Source organism: Sparus aurata, chromosome 18 (genome assembly GCF_900880675.1).
Source record: "Sparus aurata chromosome 18, fSpaAur1.1, whole genome shotgun sequence".
NCBI lineage: Eukaryota > Metazoa > Chordata > Actinopteri > Spariformes > Sparidae > Sparus > Sparus aurata.
Window position 1 is genome coordinate 16,165,357 of NC_044204.1, and position 24,157 is coordinate 16,189,513.

General features: G+C 41.3%; 3 protein-coding genes and 1 long non-coding RNA gene across 5 annotated transcripts; 2 read left to right on the forward strand and 2 right to left on the reverse strand.

The window, feature by feature from the left end:
* The first annotated feature begins 25 nt into the window (after nucleotides 1–25).
* On the forward strand, nucleotides 26–9,470 carry LOC115568222 (calcium/calmodulin-dependent protein kinase type 1D-like). The gene is made up of 10 exons (XM_030395328.1): nucleotides 26–155; nucleotides 921–1,048; nucleotides 2,301–2,391; nucleotides 2,486–2,586; nucleotides 2,722–2,805; nucleotides 4,612–4,673; nucleotides 4,771–4,857; nucleotides 5,261–5,315; nucleotides 6,428–6,616; nucleotides 6,762–9,470. Exons 2-10 carry the CDS (start codon nucleotides 935–937, stop codon nucleotides 7,569–7,571), a joined length of 1,593 nt encoding a protein of 530 aa, XP_030251188.1. The 5' UTR covers nucleotides 26–155; nucleotides 921–934; the 3' UTR covers nucleotides 7,572–9,470.
* LOC115568225 (uncharacterized) lies at nucleotides 4,851–6,613 on the reverse strand. Its single transcript, XR_003981350.1, has 3 exons — nucleotides 6,482–6,613; nucleotides 5,793–5,870; nucleotides 4,851–5,549 (listed from the first exon to the last, which is right to left on the reverse strand). It is a non-coding gene; the product is annotated as an uncharacterized LOC115568225 (long non-coding RNA).
* An 850-nt stretch (nucleotides 9,471–10,320) lies between the features above and the next one.
* smim19 (small integral membrane protein 19) lies at nucleotides 10,321–11,952 on the forward strand. The gene is made up of 3 exons (XM_030395331.1): nucleotides 10,321–10,627; nucleotides 11,051–11,175; nucleotides 11,349–11,952. The coding sequence occupies exons 1-3, from the start codon at nucleotides 10,494–10,496 to the stop codon at nucleotides 11,405–11,407; spliced, it is 318 nt and encodes a 105-aa protein (XP_030251191.1). The 5' UTR covers nucleotides 10,321–10,493; the 3' UTR covers nucleotides 11,408–11,952.
* A 431-nt stretch (nucleotides 11,953–12,383) lies between these two features.
* On the reverse strand, nucleotides 12,384–23,951 carry pld7 (phospholipase D family, member 7). 2 transcript variants are annotated; one of them, XM_030395324.1, is made up of 12 exons: nucleotides 23,788–23,951; nucleotides 23,128–23,235; nucleotides 20,096–21,058; nucleotides 19,698–19,885; nucleotides 18,180–18,360; nucleotides 17,967–18,081; nucleotides 17,496–17,623; nucleotides 16,454–16,657; nucleotides 16,025–16,164; nucleotides 15,433–15,598; nucleotides 15,248–15,347; nucleotides 12,384–13,326 (listed from the first exon to the last, which is right to left on the reverse strand). In XM_030395324.1, the coding sequence occupies exons 1-12, from the start codon at nucleotides 23,914–23,916 to the stop codon at nucleotides 13,124–13,126; spliced, it is 2,625 nt and encodes an 874-aa protein (XP_030251184.1). In that variant the 5' UTR covers nucleotides 23,917–23,951; the 3' UTR covers nucleotides 12,384–13,123. The 2 variants fall into 2 exon arrangements, with proteins under 2 accessions (XP_030251184.1, XP_030251185.1); XM_030395325.1 differs by lacking the exon at nucleotides 23,788–23,951 and adding an exon at nucleotides 23,468–23,725.
* Between the last annotated feature and the right edge of the window lie 206 nt (nucleotides 23,952–24,157).

Here is a 24,157-nt window from a genome sequence, read left to right on the forward strand (position 1 = left end):
TATGTCAATAAAGTTAAAACGGATCCGTGAGATGACGGTCATTTCCGGGTGTGTCTGTACTGTAATGCTGCTGCTGCTGCTGGACGGAGCTGGACGGATTTCACTTCATGAAGACATCTCAGAGAACAGAGGAGGGAGAGAAGTGAGAGTCTCTGGTAAGTGATGGGTTTAGTGAAAGGTTAACCTGAAGTCAAACACACAGATCTTATTTTATGGCATATGTGATGTACAGTAGCTGCACTAATCTGGCGGTTTGGGGTCAAAGAACAGAATAAATACGAATGATCGTGTGGGCTGCACCAGTTTTGCGCCTTGTTCAGGTAAACACCATTTAACAGTCACCTACTGAAAAAAAGGGACGAGGTAATGTTCAGGTAGGTCATGTAGTCTCGTTCACAGACTTCTGCTTCCTCTCTCGCTGTCTGACTCTCTGCTTGAAGTTATGGCGACAGGTGACCGTGTGAGACGCTCCGCTACCTGCAGCAAACTTGTGGATTTTTATTATCGGATGAACTTTGTTGGTAAACACTGAACATCGAAGACCCTTTGCAGTAATGTCAATTAAAAAAAATAATAATCTATAAAGGGGTTGTTCGCTGACGCAGGCTGCTAACCAGGCGTTAAGTAAACGTGTGTGGATGCAGATATTCAGGTGAAGACTGGTCTGACAGACTGCAACAGGTTGATTAACAAGTAAATAGTTTACTTTGTAATATCCAGTGTTTTAAATGTAATTGTTTACTGTCCCACCACTGGTTCATTACTGTATGAATGATGGACAGTACACGGTGTGCATGATTGTTACCATTATACCTCTATTTCTATCTCACATTTGATATTACCATTGTGGATGTGTCTGTCCCTGTGTGTGTGTGTGTGTGTGTGTGTGTGTGTGTGTATTTGTTCTTCCATGTCTTTAGGTGATTGCTAGAAGATGGGACAGAAACAGAGCACCCTTAAGAAGAGTGGCTATAAAATTGAAAAGGAAAGTGAAAGTCACGCTGTAGTCACAAAGGACGGTGAGAAGTTCTTCATTAGAAAGATCCAGGTAAGTGAACTCATTGGATATGAGCATGACCAGGTTTATCCATTCTCCAGTTACACTTAAATCGATTTTAGATTTAAATAAATGAAAAATAAATTCAATAAATGAAATCTTATTTTTCTGTCTTGTGTAAGATAAGATGTTCCTTTATTGACCCTCCTCGGGAGACATTTACATGTAACACAGTAGTACAGGGGGAAATAAGTAGCAGCACAAGAGTAAGTCTCAAAAAAAGGATCAACAATAAGGAGAAATGTGTAGAATAAGAATACAATAACAATTTAAAAATAAACAAATAAGAACTATTAGAATAAAGACAAGCATATCAATCAATCAATCAATCAATCAATAAATCAATCTACTTTTATTTCCAGACTCAAAGTCCAATAAATACACATACCAATACAAACAACAGCACAAACACAAACAACAGGACAATTAAAAAAGGCAATGATACCAATGTTTCCACATGGATGACTGGTATCGCACAGTACTAAAACCAGGGTTTGACAGCAGCATAATGATGAGGTTACATCAACCATTCAATCTGCAAATAAATTTGTGCATTAGGTTTCTCAACAGTGCATGGAATGTGTTGACTCCTACCCTACAAAATAGTTAAACATACTATATACAGTAACTGTATCCACATGTTGAGCTTACCCATTGCCAGACCAACTACTAAACACATGGCATTTTCAGAAATATTCCTCATGTAAGTATTCAACTGGGGAAGTTTAATTGCCATATCTGTTTCTTGCATTATAACCCTACTTTCACCTGTTGCTTCAAGCAGCTTGAAGACGAAGAGATGCAGGACGTTTGGTCGCCTATTCTCATATACCCCATAAGTTTGTTACTGATGAGACACACTGAATGCTGCGTTGTTCTTTATCGATAACAATGACGTGTTGTTTAGACCGAAAGCAAGTTATTGTGAAACTAGGAGAAAATATCTGTTCTCTATAATCGTTAAGTGTTAATAAAATAAAGTTTGATACTCTAGTTTATTAGCAGCTCACTGATTATGTATTGAAGCTGCTTCCGTGTATGACAGCATCTGAACTTCAATTGTTGCATGCGGTGGGTGGAGGGAGTGCCCTGAGTTTGATAAGATAAATCTGCTGGTGTTGGGTCAGAAGCTTGCAGACTAATACTCCAGGCACAGAGCTTTGACAAGTTGCTTGGAGGTTACCTGGATTGCCAAGTCCTTCTGCCCAACCATTCTTACGCAATGCTGTTTTGTTTTTAACAGATTTCCACAAATGCAGAATTAATCACACAGTTAGAAACCCTCAAGACAACGAGTCATCCCCATGTGATGAGCATCGAGAATTCCTTTAAAGGTAAGTGTTCAAAAGTTTTCAGAGCAGACAATAATCTTTTTATGAATTCTTTAAAAAATGTAAACATATACTCCCTTTTTCTTTTGGCATTAAGATGAAGATCAAAACATCTATTATTTGGTGACTGAGTACTGTCAGGGAGGGAGCCTTGCAGAAAAGATCAAATTGAAGAGGGGCCCTGAACAAGAGTTTGAGGTACTCTTGAAAAGGATATTTCAAATTTTCAGACATATTTGTACGTGCGTGTGTGTGTGTGCATGTGTGTATGATTTTAACCAAATCCAGATAAATATCTACTAACATATCCATGTGTCATGATGACTTTTCTAGGTACTGAGCTGGATTGTTGAAATCTGTATGGCTCTGAGATTCCTGCATGAAAAAGACTTGCTTCACAAAAATCTGATGCCGCAGGTACAGCACACATCAAATCTGTTAAGGGGAAGCTCCATAGGGGAAGTTCTATAGGGGTAGCTCCATTGGGGAAGCTCCATTGTGGAAGCTCTATTGGGGAAGCTCTATAGGGGTAGCTCCACTGGGGAAGCTCTGTTGTGGAAGCTCTATTGGAGAAGCTCTATTGGGGAAACTCTATAGGGGTAGCTCTATAGGGGTAGCTCCATTGGTGAAGCTTTATAGGGGTAGCTCTATAGGGGTAGCTCTATAGGGGTAGCTCCATTGGGGAAGCTCTATTAGGGAAGCTTTGTAGGGGATGCTCTATAGGGGTAGCTTGATAGGGGTAGCTCCATTGGGGAAGCTTTATAGGGGTAGCTCTATAGGGGAAGCTCTATAGGGGTAGCTCTATAGGGGTAGCTCCATTGGGGAAGCTCTATAGGGGTAGCTCCATTGGGGAAGCTCTATTAGGGAAGCTTTGTAGGGGATGCTCTATAGGGGTAGCTTGATAGGGGTAGCTCCATTGGGGAAGCTTTATAGGGGTAGCTCTATAGGGGAAGCTCTATAGGGGTAGCTCTATAGGGGTAGCTCCATTGGGGAAGCTTTATAGGGGTCGTTCTATAGGGGTAACTCTGTTGGGGAAGCTCTATTAGAGAAGCTATGTAGAGGAAGCTACCAAGTATTGTCCAACACCATTATTTCGCCCAACCTTAGGGGGTACGAAGTCTTTATTATTCCGCGTGGCTTACTCTGTATCAGCCTAATCATATAATCACACTCCTGCCTATTCTCCATTCCACTCTATGGCACTATTCTCACCCTGGAAGCTCAACCCTGCCTAACCCGGCCCGGTTGACTTCTTGTATGGTGAGGACTGCGGAATCTGAATCCTGCACACACTCTTCTCTATTCTTATCTATTGCACTATTCTCACCCCGGAAGCTCAGCCCTGCCTAACCCGACCCGGTTGACTTCCTGTATGGTGAGGACTGCGGAATCTGAATCCTGCACACACTCTTCCCTATTCTTATCTATTGCACTTTTCTCACCCCGGAAGCTCAGCCCTGCCTAACCCGGCCCGGTTGACTTCCTGTTTGACTGCAGAGTGTGAATTCTGTGCCGAGACAGCACCATGTAATTGCATCCTCTTACTTATCTATTTATTTGCACTAAATTGTCCTGTACTTCTACTGTCTTTTGTTGTACTGTTGTTTTTATGTGCGGTGTCCTTGAGTGCTCTGAAAGGCGCCTTCAAATAAAATGCATTATTATTATTATTATTATTATTATTATTATTTGAAGCAGGCTACTATTTTAGACAGATACCACCAGATTTTTGATCATCTGTATTTTTTATACTCTGATTCCAAAAAAGTTACAGCGCTGTGTGAAACGTGAATAAAAACAAAATGCAATCATCTGCAAATGAACTGTTTTTACAGACAATGATTTTACATTTATGTGTTCCTGAGCATATGTGTAATGTCTTTTATACAATCACAAAGAGGTGAGCCTTTCCACGCCCTTGCTTGTGTCATCTGAGCCTTTTGGGGATGCCCCTTACCTGTTAAATGTTCTAAAATACGTGTTTTGAGCATTTCACAGCTTTCCCAGTCTGTGTTGCCCTGTCCCAACTTGTTTTATACATGATTGTGGCATCAAATTCGAAGCAAAATTACATTTGAATTTAATTAACGTATATTTACAAAAATGTAACACGTTGATCAGGTAAAACATTTAATATATTGTACTACTTCTAATTGAGTGTGTGAAAAAAAAAAGGCAAAGTTACATTTTTATCTATGTCCATCTGTATTTTGTTATTTTTAGAACATATTCTTCACAGAATTTGGAACACTGTGCTTGAGTGGATTTGGGGAAACCCAAGCGAAGTAAGGCATTGTCTTATTTCAGTTACACATAAAAGCCCACAGAATATGAATGCAATATGTGCATGGATAATGTTGTATTATTCTTTTTGTTACACAGTGACACTAATGCGAGTACTGCGGGAGATGAAGCAATCAGTTATCTGGCACCAGAGGTCTTCACACAGGCAACATATGAAACCAAGAGGTACGGACCTGCATACCAGAACATTACATTAAGATAATCTTTTAGCCCAGAGTGATGTCTTCACACTTTTTCCCTCTCATTCACATTTGGGTGTCAAAACTATTCAAAAATATTTTTTCAATCCTTGAAAAATGTATTGTCACAAAGTAGCAACACGCTGATCTTCTGTACAATGTGATAAACAACAGTTATTTATTCTGCTGACCATCGAAACATTTTCAAATGAAGGCTAATGTTTCTGTCTGCTGAAAGTCTAATTGTTTGCCAAAATACAGGTGGATCAGAGGATTTTATCATTTCATTGTTATATAGTTAATTATTTTTTAATTGTTATAGACACCTTGGAAGTACATTTTAAACATTTCCTCTGTAATAATAATAATAACACATCTTTCATTCGTAGTGACATTTGGTCAGTGGGATGCATACTCTATGAACTCTGTACTCAACAATTAGCGGTGAGTTACCCAGAAATGTGCATGTCATCAAAAATGAATGAAATCCAAAAAAGTGATAACAATGGAAATAAGACTGCAGAAAAATCTACTGCCACACCAGCCGCTCTGTGAGGCTCTACTCAGTAGGCTGTACTGTAGGGGCAGCTGTGGCTCAGGAGCTCATTGCTTCATTCTGAAACTCCTCCGGTCATGTTGAAGTGTCCTTGGGCAAGATTCGGAATGTCCAGATTTCTCCTGCATAAAAGAAGCAAATATTGTGTGGCTCTTTACATAGAATATATCACCCCTGAGCAGGTTGGCACCTTGCCTGGTTGTGAGAATGCATGCTAACATCCTGACATGCTCTCAATAATGCTAACATGCTGATGTTTACTATGTTGTGCATCTTAGTCTTACATAACATTGTGCTAACAAATACAAATTAGAACTACACACGCAAACTAGAGCTTAGGTTGATTTTAAAATGAATTTGTTTACCTGAGATAGTATTCACAGTTCATCCTGAGGATATAGATATTTGTACTAAATTTTACAGACGTCTTCTTCTGGCTGGCACTGGAGACATGTGAGAACCATGAATGTAAACAAACAAACATAAAAAAAAGTTTGGCCAAAAAAACAAAAAAACATGGCTACATTATATATTACCTTTTTTGCAACATTCACATTCTACTCAAGAATTAAATGTATATTGATAATGGTTATGACAATGTTGTCAAAAGATCTTTTAACTATAAATTAATATATCTTAGAAAAATATAAAATCTCATGCAACTCTGACAAAGTCCAGGTTTGTAACTAAACATTACAATTCTGATCCATTCTAAAAATACTGACTGAAAAATATTGTGTCTACTATAACCACATTATTTTGTGCAGTAGTGTGACATAGAAACTTTTGTCGCAGTAATCGTCCAAACTTAAAGGCTATCCAATTAGACAGTTGTTAGCAGCAACAATGCATTTAATGCCATGTGTGCAAAGGAACACAGGGAAAAATAATGTGACTTTATTTCAAATTACTCTCCACAATGTTTACAATTGCTTCCTATGAATTTCAGTAATCTGATGAAAATTATATTGGATCATTTCTAACACCAGTGCTCCTTCAGTTCTCTGCAGACACCACAGTCAATCTCATCCCCAAGATTATTTGTGGTCCTTACCCAAGTCTGGAAGGCCAGTGGTCACCAGAGTTCTGCGATCTCTTGAGTGATATATGGACAAGCGACCCTGACTCAAGACCTGCAGCCTGTGAAATCTTGGGGCATCCCATTACTTTAAGATGTCTCTATAAAAAGGTTTGGCACTTTCAGAAATAATAATAAGAAATAAAGTTATAGTATAATCCTGCCAAATAGGCATGTTGCCTCCTCTATTATTATTGTATATCTTCTAATCTAATACCCTCTGATTCTGTCTCTGCTACTACGCTTTTACTCATAGAGCAAAACAACTGTAGATCACCTTCAGACTCAGTTGGGCAAACTGACATCTGTGGCTGACAGTTTGGAACGTGTGCACCAGGGCGCCACCATCGGCAGTCTGACAGGAGGAGTGATTGGAGCGATGGGAGGGATTACATCCTTAGTGGGACTTGCTCTCGCCCCCTTCACTCTGGGAGCCTCACTTGTTGTCACTGGGGTGGGTGTTGGGGTAGGTGTGGCTGGTGGACTCACAGCAGGTGCCTCAAATATCACAAACATGGTCAACCAGTCCTCTGATCGCAAAGCAGTTGAAGGCATCATTAAAGAGTTTGATGAGAAAATCAGTGCTGTACCCCTCTGGCTTCAGGAGATTAGCAGCAGTTTACAGACAATCGGAAGATGCAACGAAGGTGATATACCTGATGATGAAAAAAGCAATCAAGCAAATTGGGCGAGGTTTGGCACAAGGGTAGGCAGGGGCTTAGGTGGCATCACTGAATTGTTTCGACTTGTTAGAGTGGCAAATATTGGCAAAATCGCAGCTCAGGCATCCAGGGCAGTACGTGTGGCAGAGGTAGCAACTGGTGTACTCTCTGGTCTATTTGTGGCAGCAGATATCTTCTTTATTGCCTTGGATGCTAAAGAGATACACCACATTAGACAAACACAGGAAGATGGTACAACAAGCTCTGAGATCATGACATTTGTCCAGTCCATCCGCCGTGCTGCAACAGAGTTGCAGGACGTTTTGGATGAGTTCAAAGTAGTGATCTCAGACGTCCCTTTTCTTGAGGATGAGAGAGAGTTGGAATGGGAACATATGGAATGAATGTAAACCCAAAGTTACATTGAGCTACTCCTGTGGGCGTCGCTTCTGGCGCTCTTAGGTGACATAAAATCAGATAAGAAAAGATAGACCTTTATTAATCCTGAAGGAAATAGTTTCGCCAGAGATACAATAGAAAGACCATTAACAACCAGTTGATTACCCAGGTCAGGGTCACACACTAGGGCTAGCTGAGACGATAAAGAGCATTAAATATTAGTGAAATTTACAAAATATACAAAATAAGAAGTGTTGAGGGAGATAAATCCAAAAACCAATGCCTGTAATGATTTTAAGGATATCAGTGAGAGAAGTTAGGAACAAGAGTAAACTAAAAATAAACTAAAATAGAAAAATGTAATGACTTGAAAATTGCTATTTGAGGTAGCAAAAAGTAAGTAATATTGTGTCTGATAATCAACATAATAATGCACATGACGTGAATCGTTAATAATAATGGGGAGTATTTTTGCACATGTAATATTGCCCATGTTGAGAAGAAAGGAAAGGTCATAGTTTACATCATTTTGATATGGTTGTTGATAACTCTCATGTAAATATTGTCTTGACTGATGCCACCAATGCAAAATGTTAAAGTTCACAATGACAGAGTGGTATGCCACATGCCTTGCACTGCCATGGCTCCACATTCTTTCTTCTAAGTGACACAGCCTGCATCTCCTCCTCCAGTGTCCCCATAGTGGCTGCACAGTCCACTGCTTTGACAGCAGCCTGGGCGTGTCTGAGGAATGACCTGCAGCGCCACAGGCCAACCCTGAAATATGATTGGCCTCCACAGGTGCCACCTCGTTATCCTAGACTATGATTGGCTATCTGTCTGGCTAGATGTGGGACCTTGGTCCATACCAACCATTTGATGGTGGTGCTGTGTTTTGTTGTGATTAGTCGGTCTATTTTATCTTTTATATCAAACATTTTGGAAAGAAACTGAAAGATATTGTAATGTATGTTAAGTGGTAGCTGCCCTAGTTACTCTAAAATGAGTTGAGGCAACAATTGTACTTATGCTGCCACCACACAGGTTTGGAGTTCAGTTTTACCGTATCATCTTTTGCATTCTGCGTAATGATTAACTACATTGTACTACTTTTTGATTATTTTATTGTCAATAATTGTTGTATTCATGACAGCTGTCCTTGGAAAAATGAATGTTTTTGTACGGGTAAAAACTGCTGTTGTACGATAATGTTTCATACAGCGAGAAGCCTGACAAAGTGGACATTTATTGTTAAAACTTTATCATTTATTCTGCAACACAAGTGCAGTATATTGAGCACTGTTAGCAAACATCGCTACACTCCCTTGACACTGCGTACTGTATTGTAAAATTAACTGCCAGCGGGTCACATAGTACAGTACAATCTAACATATTACAATTTGAACATGATTTTCACAGTTAATCACCTTGTTATAATCTGGTAGTAGCTCCATGGTCACCAGCGATCCCACCATAGAGCTTAGTATATTGTGTTTGTATTTCCTTATTTTGTACATCAAAGTAATGAAAAGTGAAAGCCCCTTTGTGTCAGATTTGACAAATCATCACTTTGATGACTTGTAGTGTGTATAAAACAGTAAAAGACACCGTGGCAGACTACAATGCACACAGCCTTACCCTCAGATCTCAGCTGGGGACCTTCAAAAGCACAAATGATCATATCGTTCCACAAAAAATAACCAAAAGGTGATTTTTATCAGAGATACATTCTCATTTTTTTCCCAAGATTAATTGCATCATGGTGGGTTTAATCCCAACATGACACTAACTGTGTCCTCAACTCAGCTGTAAACTTTAAATTATGAATGCATTGATTTAACATGTGAACATTGTATACATCTATATCATTGAAAAATAAGTAAATCTTGTAACAAGGATTTAAATTGTGTCCAGATGACTGAATGGTTAATGCTGTCACGTCATATGTAGTCCTATTCCTTTTTTATATATCTATATCTATCTATCTATCTATCTATCTATCTATATATACATGTGTGTGTGTGTGTGCAATAATACAGTGGTGCACTTGGCTGTAAACTGTGTAAACTTAAGTAATGGTGAAGGAGAAAGGAGAAGGAGAAAACACACTCTGCTTGTCCTGACCCTTTGGTTTCGCTGTGATGAACCCATCAGTGAGCAGAAAGAGCCTCATACTATCTACAAGCAGCTCGTGACAGATAACGGTAAGAAGCCTCAATCCATCTGCACTCTTTCTGCTGCCATTTTTCTGTAATATAATCAAAACTGGACTTAAACTGGGTAAGTTCTTGGTGTTGCAGGAGTGCAGGAGGGATCCATTACAGCGTGTGGTTTTCACTGAGGAAACTACAGCTCCCAGTCTGCTCTATCTGCTTTGCCACTGTCTGTTCAAACCAGCCATGAGAAAAACACAAGCACAAGCTATTATCATCTGCATTTGTTGGGACACAAAAAACACAGATACCGACCATACCCTTGTGACTGGATCAACCCAGCTGACTGAATGAACAAGACGAGGTTACGGTCATTCGTACTATGAATATGAATGCAAGTTAAAGGAAAATAGCCTGATGGTTTGCCCGATGTGCAAAAGTTGAAAGATACAAATGTACTCGATATTTTTCCCTTTTCTTTAAAATAAATTACTGGACAACCTGATAAGAAAACAACTATTTGTTAAGACTCCTTTGGAATCGTTCACTTTAATGCGTCAGCTCAAAATCAGGACAGCAGGAGGCAACAACACGTTCAGGCTGCCCGGAAATAGAAAGATAGTAGTAGAAGAAGAAGAAGGCGGATGTGACGTCACTGTGTTTACACCGTTAGGTTAAACGGCATTAAACGGCAGCTCAGAAAGCGGACTTGATCAGTGTTCCTCTGTTTCCACAGCTTCGCCCTCAGGGTTTGGTTGTAGCCGTCGTGTTTCGATGGGTGCTCACGGGGTCCTGGGAAACGAGCCCGACTCGATCGACTACTCGGTGCACGAAGCCTGGAACGAGGCTACCAATGTGTACCTGCTGGTTATCCTGGTCAGCTTCGGCCTGCTGATGTACGCCAGAAAGTAAGAACAGTTTGCGCTCACATTCCAAAATTCAACTCATCACTCGGTTTATGTTATGTAGAGATGCAACACAGGCGTGCCGTTCAGTCAGAGGGTGCCCCCTTCCTCGCCCTCACAAAAGGTTCAAATGTACGCCACACTCCATTTAAAAATTACGTTTTTTCTAAATATATGCCGAGTTACATGGAACTGAGTGAATGTTTTGTGGCAATAATTTATTACTGAAACGAATTCAGGGTCTTCTGGCTAATTCGGCGTTAATATAATATCCCTAAAGTAATGTTCTTTAGCTTCAGTGTCAGTTGATGTTATCCACCGTCAAAAATATGACTGGTCATATTCTATAGAAGAAATATTGGTATTTGGGCTTGTACACTCTCATTGTCTCTTTTTTAAACTTCTCTCTCTCCTCTTATCATTTAGAAACAAGAGGAAGATCATGCGGATCTTCGCTCTGCCTCCAGCTGTTGGAAGCAGCCCGGAGCCCAACTTCTACGACAGCCTGCAGAAGGTCCGCCTGAGACAGCAGCTGGAGATGTACTCTCTGGGTGAGCATTAGTGGATTAGCTCTGCACAGGAAGAGCAGCCTGGATCTGGGCTGACACTCACACATTAAACATCAGGCAGTGCACACATGTTAACACCTCAGAGCTGACATATGCTCCAATCGTTTTAGTTTTATCACCTAAATCATGATCATGTCTTCTGTGTTGTCATCCAGCCAGGAAATTTGATCAGCAGCAGGGCCAGACAGACAGTGTGCAACTATCCATGGAATGAGAGCAGGATGGAACTCATCCTTTTCTGTTGGCGCGGCAAACACTCCTGCGTCTTCTAGCCCCTCAGCACATGGATAGGAAAGAACTTGGATGGCTACAATGATCAGAGATCGCTCAAAGGCCTCCACTCCTATCCTGGTTGTTACTGTTTGGTTCCCCCAAATGAGAAGCATCTTTATTCACGTTCTGTTGTCTCTTCGTCGTCTGTCAGGCATGGAGTAGGAACGGCCAGATGGACGGAGAAGCCAAGAGCAAAGGGGAGTGCAGGATCTTGCAGGTTTTGCTGTAAAGCATCTAGCAGTGACTCTTTAAAATGAAGAATGATAAACATGTTATCACAGCAGATGTCACTGAGATGATTACAGTATGGTGAGATTTGTTTGAAATGAATTTCTTGCACATCACAGTGAACCTTTTAAATGTAACATAGGCTCTAGTTTGTTTCCATGTATTTCTACTTGTGTATTAAATGTTTTTTTGTGCGCTAGGGCAGTAAAATTAATTATTCTCAAATGTGAAAATAAAGGCACATGAAGCTAAATCAACTGAAAGGTAGCACATGTCTTAATAATCAGCTGAGTTCCTGTGAGCTTCATCAGGGTTTTTATTTGACTACAAAAAAAAAACTTTAAGGAGCAATATGTAAGAATTTTTGTTCAAAACATTTTAAAAGATTAAGCTAAAAGAACAGAATATGAAGAAATTGTAATTCTGCCATCAATACTAACACTCCCTCCCCGATTTGAGCTCCCAGTCCAGCAGAGTATATACAGTATCTGTGATTGGCCAATTCTTACCTATGGCACCTTTGAGGAAAGCTCCTCTGTGCTCATTTTAAGTCTCAGTGAATTATATGGTGAAGTAGGAACATCTTGTATCCAACAGCTGAACTTTAGATAAACTTCTGTGAGGACAGAGTAGATACAGTTTAAAGACTTCCTCACGAGTTCTTTTTGGGCAAAAAAAAAACAAACACATTTTGGACACAAATGAAACAAACATTTTTATTTGTTTTGACAGGTGTCTGGTGGTATCTGAAGTGGTATATGTGTCCAGTACTTTGGTTTCTGAGCAGATACTTGCATAACTACGGACATTCCCATAGGCCTCAGACAGACTACCCAAAAACATATCACCTCCTGGCTGTTGCCGGTGTGGAGGCATTAAAAACACAGCATGCTCTCTCTGATGTAAATCAGTTGTTTTCTTACCGTAGTGCTACACATTCAAATTATATTCCTTTGTGAGCAAGAGATCAGTTATGCATTGAACATTGATTGTATTTACAAGAATCTTGATCTCCCATCTGATGGTTTTAACAGCTGATGGCTTCAACAGTGTAAACAAGGCCATGGTGCATGCACCTCTTTGGAAATATTTTATTTCCTGCGGGAGAAATAAAGCTTGGCACCAGGAAAATATACAAAATGCACCAGGCATAAAACAAATTGTACAAAGCAACTTTCCTCTCACCTTATAACATGTAAGGCGATTGTTGGAATGATACAGAATATAAAAATAACACGTTTTGAAACAAAATATAAAAAAGCAACTATGTACAAAAAACAGGCAGCCAGTCTGCAAACAGCAATAAAATTAACCGTGTTCATTTGCACAGTACAGCAAGTGGATTCTGCATAAGTAAATTAAAGTTCAAGTAGCAGGAGAAGCAAGATGCTCATGTACAATGCAATGTGCTTTACTGAACAACTAACCCTCAGTGTGGGCCGCGAGGGCAGACGTTCTCGTCAACAAGAGAGAGCGTTTTAGCATACTGAGACGTCCAGTCTCTGAGGAAGAGCTGCTCTGCTTGGCTCTGTAGAGCCTCTTGGCCTTCTTTGACCTCAGAGCCGGTCTGGTTCACCACCAGGCCCACACCAGCTGTCTGGGTGAAGTAGTTCTCAGACCAGTTGGATGTGCCTGTGAACACAGAAACAGTCCCATCAGTTAGATAGCATGACAGGCAGAGGAACTATTAAGAGCAACATCTCACTGATGGCTGAGAACACATGAGTTCAATTAAAGACCATATCTACAACATGCTAAAAAGACAGAAAGCAATGTTTGTGTGTAACAATGGATACGAATGTTTCCTGCACTATTTAGTGAAAGGGTTTGGAATTATGTTATGGGTTTTAATTCAATAACACAAAACCATCCACTGTCAAATGCAGTCCAAAGAAAAATGTTACAGCCTGTTCTGGAGGAATAAAGTATTCAGATCCTTTACGTGAGTTCATAGAAAATAAAAAATACTCAAGTGAATGTCCCGTCTATATTAAAACTACCAGGTAAACATACAGAGGCATTATCAGCAAATGTTCTTAAAGACAGAACAGTGAAATCACTGATAATGCTCAACAGCTTCTGGAAGTGTTACCATGTAAAGTATGAGATTATCACTGATGAATCAACTTGTGAGCAACATGGTTGCTGCAGTTAGTCGAGAAGGAGCTGATTTCAACTACTTCATAGTGTTTATAAAGATATTTTGGTCTATAATTGAGTCCTAATAAAGAGTATTTTGGGGTACATTAAGAGTAGTAAAATATATATAAACCTCTTTAAATCAACTTGTTTAAAAGGGGACAAGATAATCTCCAGCTGGAATTTTCTTTAACCTTTCATATCAACATACAGGTGTATAAAGGAGTAAGTTTTATCCTAAAATTACTTCTAGTAATTTTTCAAGTTTTTTTTAAACATTTTTTATTTAAAAATGTTTAAATAAATGAATCCGCCAGGGCTGTGCCTTGTCCCCAATCCTGTTTGTGATATACATGGACAGGATTTCGAGGTGCACTCATGGTGTGGAGGGTTACAGGTCAGTGACTTGAAGATCGCATCATTGCTTTTTGCAGATGATGTGGTCTTGATGGCACCATCGGCTTTAGATCTACAACGCTCACTGGATCGGTTCACAGCTGAGTGTGAAACAGCAGGGATGAGGATCAGCGCCTCTAAATCTGAGGCCATGATTCCTCAGTAGGAAACCGGTTGGTTGCCTACTCTGGGTGGGGAATGAGTCTTGCCCCAAGTGAAGGAGTTTAAGTACCTAAGGGTTTTGTTAATGAGTGAGGGGATGATGATGGGGCGTGAGATCGACCGGAGAGTCGGAGCAGCGGGTGTGAGGTTGCATGCGCTTCACCGCATGGTTGTGACGAAAAGGGAACTGAGCCGGAAGGCAAAGCTCTCAATCTACTGGTCAATCTTCATCCCTACCCTCATGTATGGTCATGAGCGATGGGTCATGAGTGAAAGAACGAGATCGCAGGTACAAGCGGCCAAAATGGGTTTTCTCCGCAGGGTGGCTGGGGTCTCCCTTAGATATAGGGTGAGAAGCTCAGCCATCCGGGAGGGATCGGAGTAGAGCCGCTGCTCCTTTGCGTGGAAAGGAGCCAGTTGAGGTGGTTTGGGCATGGTTCCTGGCAAGTCAAACTGGGAGGAGACCTAGGGATAGACCCAGGACCAGGTGGAGGCATTACATCTCCCCTCTGGCCTGGGAGCGCCTAGGGATTCCCCAGTCAGAGTTAGCCAACGTGGCCGGGGAAAAGGACGTCTGGGGCTCGCTGCTGAAGCTGCTGCCCCTGCGACCCAACTCCGGATAAGCGGTTGACGATGGATGGATAAATAAATCCACAAAATCTGCATTTTACAAGTAATTGAATTGGAGTAAAAAGTACAACATAGCATGAATAAATAACATAACATAAATGAAAACCCCTAAAAAATATCTTAAATTGTGCCTGAGCACATTAGTTGAGTACATGTACTTTTGTACAATGTAATGTATTTTTTTGTTTAGAGCATACTTGAAACATAGTAAGTGGTAATAACATACCTATATACACCACTCTGTCTGTGACCATGTACTTGGCATGATTGACACGTGCAAAGGGAATCTTCATCTGCTCTGCTGTTGAAGGCACCGTAAAGATGTTCTGCACAGGAGCCAAAAAATAGCAGGAGTTTATGATCCATCACCATTCTGTTCAGACAACTATGTCTTATTCATTGTCAACATACCACATCAATGTCACAATTCAGCGGAGGCCTGTTGAGCACCAGCAGGGACTGCAGGAAGGTGAACATGGCGGCAGGTGAATGTTTCCAGCAGCTCACCAGGAGTTTAACCTGGACCTCTCTGGTGCAGGCTGCAGCACGCAGGGCCGTGTCGATGGCAGGCCAGAACCTGAGAGAGAGAAAGAGAGGAACACCAATGCATAGTTTGAACTCTTCGGCAGGGACAGACTTCCAGAAGATCTGACAATATGAGAATTGATATTATCTGTGGCACATTTCATAAAGACAGTCAGTTCTGTAGTGTGTTTGGAGCAGGTGAACATCATCTCACTTAGTGAAGCTGCTTAGTCAGCCAATCAGACTACAGTGTTGTGACTGTTGATTCAAGAAATACCCTTTGAAATAGTAAATGCATCACAAGACATCATGCATTGCATTATTTGTTACTGTAAACTGTGTAATCAAGTAGCTTGAGCAACATAAGACACAGTTCGTGCATTAGTATTACAGGGAATCAACTTGTGTAATGATGTGTATGCCTCTGATGTAAATAGTAAGTACAGATGGTTCTCAGTGAGTTCAGTTGGCTTGTCACCTGAGTGGCTCTGTGTATTCAGACAGAGGGAGATAGTCCATGACAGAGATGTAAATGAATTTCTGGGCATCGTCGATGACAGACAGGATGGTGGAGAGATCACCTGTACGTCCGCGGGCAGAGAGCTGCGGAGGGGCACTCTGCAGGAAACGGGTGCAACACAAGAGGTAAGAATCATGGGAGCAAACAGGGAGAGGACAAAGGCTTGGACATAGCTGGATACACTCTTCATAATGTCCACAATGTCAAGTTTACTCTGATCTCATTATACTTTTAATTTACTCAGCCAGTTACTGATATATTTTGTATGAAAAATATCTGTATCAGCCTTTGTCAGCATATAGCAATTAAATTTAGTCAACAAAAAGTTTCATTAAAAAAACTATTTTTTGAAGCACTCCTCTTGACACTCAGTAGTACTGGACTTACAGACAGGTAAACTTGAGCAGGCACTCCATTGAACTTGAGGTGCAGGGGATTCTGGGAACTGGACAGGGCAGAGAGACGATTAGGCCAGTACGACGGCAGGGAGCCGTTGTTTGCCCCACTGAGGCTCCAGTACACCCCGAAGATCCGAAAGGCATCCTGAGCCAAGCAGCTGCAGTCCTCCACTGACAGGCCCACCTCCTTCACCTGGGTTCAACACAGAATGCATTGATACTGTCACTGTAGGCCACAATTATGACTGTGTCTGATGGCAAACAGTGGTGTGAATGTTCCAGGAATCCAGTTTAATGAGTCATCTGAATGGATGAGTACAACAGCACAATTATACTGTACACATGAAAGTGCAATGTGTAAAAACATACCACCTGTTGAATTCATACTCCTGACATAGAGTAACTGCTAACTGCTCCTAACTGTATTCTGTTTATACATCCATGACTGAAGCTGCTGTTTCCTTGTTAGCTCAGTTAGTGCAGCTAGACGGAGCAGCAGGGGAGTGTTGCTGTTAACACCGTTAGCACAGGAACTCTGGACAGCTTGGGACAAAGGGCTTTTAGGCCCCAGGCTAGCTGGTTAGCATGCTTATTTCAGTGGATATTTCTGCATCACAATACATAAACATCTTTGACATAATAACATAATCAACATTGTTGATAATTTAAGATTATTTCTGAATGTTTTTTAAATTCTCACTATTTTAAGACCCACAGTAATACCTAAATCAGGAAAATGCATTGCATCTATGTTTATCCACCTTTTGGGACCACATTGTTCAAATACATTCTAACATTTAAACTTGACATAAATATGCTTTTAGTTTCGCTTAATAATGACCAGTAATAATAAGCCAGTATATCTTTGTTATAGCCAGTTAGTTTAACTTATGTCATAAAACATGTTTGAAATGTAAGGCACTCTAGTGTTCTGCTAAATTTTAGACTGGACAATACATTTAGTTCCTGTAAAAGAGTCAGGCTCATGGTGATGTAGATTTTAAAAATGCAAATTCTTCTCTCTGTTTTACCTGACTAAGGGAGCGCCAGTCCATGTTAGCACTGCCCAAGTAGAAGTGCTTTTGATCCACCACCCACAGCTTGGTGTGGACAATGCCTCCAGTAACAGCCTTGAGGTCGACTTCTCTGACTTCTGCACCTAAAAAAGAAAAGAAAGATAAAAACACATGATGAGAAATTAGCAAGCAAATTAAATCCGACCATGGAAATAGCAAAAGTGATGTGGCATGATTCTGATAGACTGGACACAGCAAACCAACATTTGGCGATCTTCTGATCTGTGATACTTTATATCAAAGTTGAAAAAACCTTACAAACATCTACTGTTGATAAGTTTAGCTGATAGAGAATTCTGATGCTGCTGTGAAAACGTGAAAATGTAATTTAACATACAGATGATGTTGCCTTGTAAATCATTAATTTAAGGTGCACAAACCACAGAAGCAACACAATTTTCTCCACATTGTCAAGTCATGATGTACCTGTTGCTGCCAATTCTGCCGTATCTCGAGCTGAGGTCTGGGGGGCGTTGACTGCGATCTGGAGTTTCACCCCTTTAGATTTAAGTAGTTTCAGTCGATCAAAGACACTTCTTCCCTGCAAAATAGATGGAAACATCATGCACCTTAGAGGTTTAAAAGATTCAGGTGTAATCACTTGATATCCTGCATCATGTGACTGATGCATTAACTAACCTGAGAGTCTGAGGCGCCAGCGAGGTCCAAATCGTTGCCTCGTAGAGTGAAGTAAAAAGCAGCGATGTGGACCGAGCTGTTGGCCTTGTCCAGCAGATGTAGCCAGCTGTCTGCGATGCTCTGTCTGGATGAGGGAGAAGACTGGTAGAGACCCTCGGGGATGCTCTCCACCAGACGCACTCTGAACAAAACAGAAAAGCTTCAGCTATAACCACTGACACATCCCAGTTCTCTCAGTGCAGAAGAGCCAATTGCATGGCATTTCTTTAGCTGCTTCTATCTGTTGTTGTTTGATGCATTCATGCTCGGCTAAATGTGGAAATGTTTGAGAAAAACAAGGTACATATTAGGGCTGCACGATTCTGGAAATATGTGAATCACGATTTTTTTGCTTAGAATTGAGATCACGATTCTCTGGCACGATTTTTTTCACAAAATGTTTATTGCACTGATGAACTTGAACAAAACAACAAAAAAAACATGATAGTATGGCAGATACTACTATGCCTCCGCCAAAGCAATGTTTTTTTGTTCATTTCAAGTTCCATCATTGGATGAGAAATTATTTTTACACAAAAAAAATAAATAAAAAATAGTCTCCCAAGATGAGAGGGCATCCTTTTATACCTCATGTTGTACAGTGTTTATTGGGGCCGTATCTTAAGCTAGGTGATATGAGACAGCTGCTGTGATCGGCTTTCTAAAACGGAAGCATAATTTTCTTCCTTTTCCAAAATCCGCCTCAGAGGTAGAGGTAAACATGTGACGTGACGTGAAGCCCGACGTTGGGCCGTGAGCGGTTGACAACGAATTTGTCTTCAAAATAAGAGCTTTACATTGCACCCCATTGGAGTTTAGAGCTGGGTTCTTAGCGGGGGGCTTTTAATTTGAAAGTAGCGACCGTTCTTAGATTGTGGCTACAACAACAAGCTAACACAACCATACAACTACAGATCCAGGAGACGCTAGCATCTCCTGATCTCAGCGGCTGTCCAGTTGCTCATCTAGCAGGTGAGGCGGAAATAAGTGTACCCTCCGAGGCGGGAAATCGGCGAACCAAAACAGACCCCCAATTTGCCGCCCTCTGTCTAAAACCGTGGACCTAGCCGCCAAAAGGACGGGCAGATTGGCGGCTTGCTGCCCCGTCTAAAAACGGCTTCTCACTCACTCCTTCCATACACTTAACTGCAGGCGGGCTTCCGCCACTGAATCACGTGTTGTAAAGACGCTTTACCACAGGTTGAGGGCGGAGGCAGCGGCAGTGCTGCGTTTGGGGGCGCTTCAAAAAATCCGGGAGGAAAATAGGAACATTTGTTTGTGATTCAGCTCGAGATATAAAATGCTTCAGAATCGCTGTGTGTAGATATGAGATCACGTGTGTGTGAATCGAGATCGCGATTTTTTAACGATTTTTTGTGCAGCCCTAGTACATATCACAATATGTTTTTTGTCACAACAAACTGCTCAAAAGAACAAAACTGACTGGAGAAATTAACACCTGATTGATCATTCTCTTACCTACAGTCTGTGCTGCAAGGCTGTGGCATGAATCCAAAGCCCTCCAGCATGTGCAGTTCCAGCTGAGCTGTGAGCTGAGCCACAGATATGGGAAGCCCATACTGCCAAACATGCTGGCCAAACCCCCCTAGAAGCAGCAAGGTCATGGGCAGGAAGCAGAAGAGGGTGAGACTGGAGCATCCTTGGCGCTACAAAACAAGAGAAGCACGATTTTAACTTATGAACAGGTGAGTAAAGAGTCTGGGAAACAGCTTTGGATTGTGTTGCATGCCAGTGCTGTTACTGCGGGGTGTGGTGGAATTCCTTTTTATACGACTGACACTGTTGAGAACACCAAGAAGACAGTGACTGATACCAGTGGAATCTATCTATCTGACAAGCACAACAACATAACTCACCTCGGCTGAGTTATGTTTAGCAGGCTTCTCTGGTGCTACAGGAGAGGTCATTTCATCAGTATTGGCCCTCTCCTCTTCAACATTCGAAGACTCCAACTGGCTTATAAGTGCTTCATGACACTCCTTCAGGTCTCCAGAATCATGGCCTCTGGACTTTTCATCTTCCAAGTCATCCTCGCATTCAGCATCTGACGAAGACCTGCTGTCCTTTATATCATGTGCGTTCATGGGCTCTGTCCCCCACGGTGGCTCTTCTTCCATAATATCGTCCTCTTGGGTGATCTCAGCTGTGTGAAAGCTCTCTGCAGACTCTGGCTTTTCTATATCCCCAGAGGCAGTGAGAGTAATCCTGCTTCTAACCTCATTGTCGTACTTCTCTTCAGGTGGCTTATAAGTGAAAGAGCCCTCATGTGGAAGATTAGATATTGGGGAATCTGGTATGTCACCTATGTCAAACCTTTTCCTCTGGTCTTGCTCTGGTAAATGTAGCTCCATCTCTTGCTCCGTTCTGAGGGCAGGCCGTGGGCTTACAGTCATAAGAGGGCTCTGCAAAGACTCAGACAAGCTCCAGCTCTTGGGTGTAGTAGCAATGGTACTAGGAGCTGCTCCAGCTGTGTGTTCTGTGCTGATGAATGAAGAGGGCGCTTCAAAGGCAATTTTAGGGATGCGGACCGATGGCAGGGGGAGTGCTCTGACATCGGGCAGCTTGGACTTTGAGGCCTCCATGCTTACACTTACAATTTTCTCGGGAGGCTGAGCTACCTGGACGGGGGAATCTTTTTTGGGAACAGGCAGCTCCGTGTTCTGGCTCATTGTAGTAGTAGGTCGTTTTTGGAAAGTCGGGATCCGGGACATGGGTTTTCCACCTTTTCGGTTCATGTCTTCTTTCTCTTCGAGTTCTCTTGCCGCAGCCTTGTCGTCAGGAAAGCAACGGTCCAGCACAACACTACAATCCTTCAGTTCCTGCGGGAGAGAGAGCTTCATTAGAAAGAAAAACATGCATTTTGTGTCTATATAGAAACATACTTCATGACATAACCTTAGTTGCGAATAACACCCAAAATACCTTTCAAAAAGCTTGTGGTTATACATCAATAGATACTGATACTGTTGAACAACAATACTATAACACTGTATGCTACCTCGAGAGGCTTCTGTAGCACTGCAATACCTAGAATACCACACCTATTCAAATGAGCTCTTCTGTCTGATCTACGTCAGCGTGGCCAAGATAGGCTGTTTAACATATTGTTACAGACGTCAATATTTGTTTAAACAAGAGTGTTATCGTGGCAACAGCAACATTTCACATTCCACATTGTTAATTTTTAAAGAATAAATTGACATTTCAGTGTACAGAGCAGCTACAGATCAGGGCCCAGCCATTCTACTGGTCATGTTTCTGCGAATGTTGCTTTTCATTTTACAAGACGTACAGTATTCCCAAATACACTGTGAATACTGACATGAAACTAAATTTCCAAACAGTGATTACTTTACTTTATATATATGTGAATGCATATGAATGTCTAACACCTGTTTTTAATACTCAATATTTGTATTTTGTTTATGTCTATATGCCTCATAAAATGGGCATTTTTCACAAAAAGCCTTTTCACATTGACACAGCAGCTGCTTCCAGTTCAAACAAGTTAATTACTGGGACACTTGAACAGAGCAGAGTACTGTTAATGTTATGGGGAACACCTGTGCTTTTCCTACTATGACAAATAGTTTTCTTGTTAAGTATCTGCCAACTTGTACATTGATGTGGATATAAGCTAATATCAGCTGAAATGTCAGTCTAGTCCTAAACTGCAGCCTTTGAAATTCACTTTATAAAATCATGTGTAGTTACATCTGCTCCTGGAAAAGGCTGTATATAAACTTAAAGCCTGACAGATTTATTGACAGGTTGATATTGTTACAGATGTATCTGCCACAACAAATATGTGGACAGATGATCATCAAGTAGTAATCTTGAATATTTTCTAATTAAGATATCTTTGAATTATATACAGATGTTTCAGACTTACTCTTTAAAAATCAATGTGTTTCTAATAAAGTTTACTTTTCGAAAGCTGCGGTTATCTTTATTGTTTGGGATGTGCATGATGTAATTTGGGACTGATAACTTATCTGCCTGATATTTGGTAATGGATATTATCAGCTATTTGGCGGTATCGGTGAAATTCTAGTCAATAAGAGATTAGAGATGTGGTAAAAAGTTTACAAGTTTTGACACAACAACTATTATTTGAGCTATGGTATATCAAATCATCCAACTTTACATCTTAGCCATCCTACCCTCAGTTGTGCATAAACTACAGTTTGAGATATTATCAGTTATCTTATCAGTATCGCCTATGAGAAGCAGATACTTATCTGTAATTGGTATCGACTGAAAAAAAATCCATATTATGCATGTCTATAGATTGTTATACACATCTTTCCTTAAAGAAGTCTATTGTTCAATATTATGCAAATAATAACCACTAGTAAGGGATTCTTGATACTTACATTATGTAATAATCATGTGACATAAGGTTAAAGTTATTCCTTTATTGTCTCCTGTGCAATAGACGTATCTTGTATTTTGGTAAGTGCATAACTGTGGCAGCAGACCAAACATTACAGCAGAAACATTAGAAAACGTGCTAAGAATGCCTAAGATAACAACAGCCAAGCACTGGCATCAAAACTCCAGTATTGCTTGAACGCTCATGTTTATGAATAACTAACTCACAGGCTTAATAATCAAATCAGCTTTACAACTATCACTCCCCTAAATGCAGACTAAAGGAGATGAGGACACTTCCACACTTCCCTGACATTATTTCCTGCTGATGATTACTTGCGGCACAGACTCACAGCTTCATTTCTCTCACCACAGGGCTGTATTAAGTAAGTGCTGTGCCACACCCAGCCGTCCTACTGTACACAGCTAAGGTTAGCTGTGCTTTTCCGGCCTATGAACAACGTCTCACAGCGAGGTGTGTGTGTGTGTTTGTTTAGGGTGAGTTATGGACTACCGTTAGATCAGCCTCCTCAGCAGTTTCCTCCACCAGCTCGGCTGATAAACTTGGATCTGTCTCCATCACTTGGCTCGGGACAGACTCAGAGTCTGACTCATCTGACTCCTGACGGGACAAAACAGGTTACCAGTCAATAAGGAGGAAACAACACTGTAACACAGGCATTAGTTATTAATTCAGCTGGGGAAGACTTTGCTAAGGGCACAGGTATAGGTTATATCTAACTCTGCATCGTTCAAAGGACAAAAGTAAAGAAAAAAACAAATGCATGGGTAGAGGTTTTTTTTTTACACCTTCTTCACAAATAAACGTCTTCAATGTAACAAAAGAAACTTACCATGGTGCAGTGAGTTGCTAGGCGGCAAGTTTTGTCAGGGCGCAGGGGCTCACACTCACGGGGTAATTACTAACGTTAGCCTAACAGTCACGCTAACAAGCTAAGCAAGTATCAAATACGTTAAAGTGCTAATACGCGGATGAAATACGACAGTTTAGGGCAGGGTGGTGTCTATATGATCCTTCCTTTGGGTATTTTTCTCGGGTTAGCCAGCTAACGTCGCTGCCGTTCACGCTGGCGAGCAAGCTACGTGGCCGACAGTGAAGTTTTGAGCAGTGGAGGAAGAGGAGGCGGAAAAGCTGAGTAATAAAAATACCCACCTCGTTCATAACGTTAGTCCTCCCGTGCAGGCGGGTCGACCTTCTCGGCGTCGCCTCCTGTATCTGCTCTGCCTCGCTCGCCCGAGCGGCGGGGTGGATGGATCTTCTGGACCGCAGCAGCATCGGCATCTTGTACCACTTTAATAATGCAGCAAGCTTCGTCACACGAGATTAACGGACGGTCCGGAGCGTGAACAGCAGGCACGTTAGTCACTGTGAGGACAGTTTACCGTGAGAACACAGTCAAAGACGAGCTGGTATAAACAAACCATACACTGAAAAGCAGCTACAGTCATTCAAACACCTTTCTCAGTGACCTAAAAGCGACCCGGACGTTTAAAGAGTTTTACGTGTGGATTTAAAAAACGTT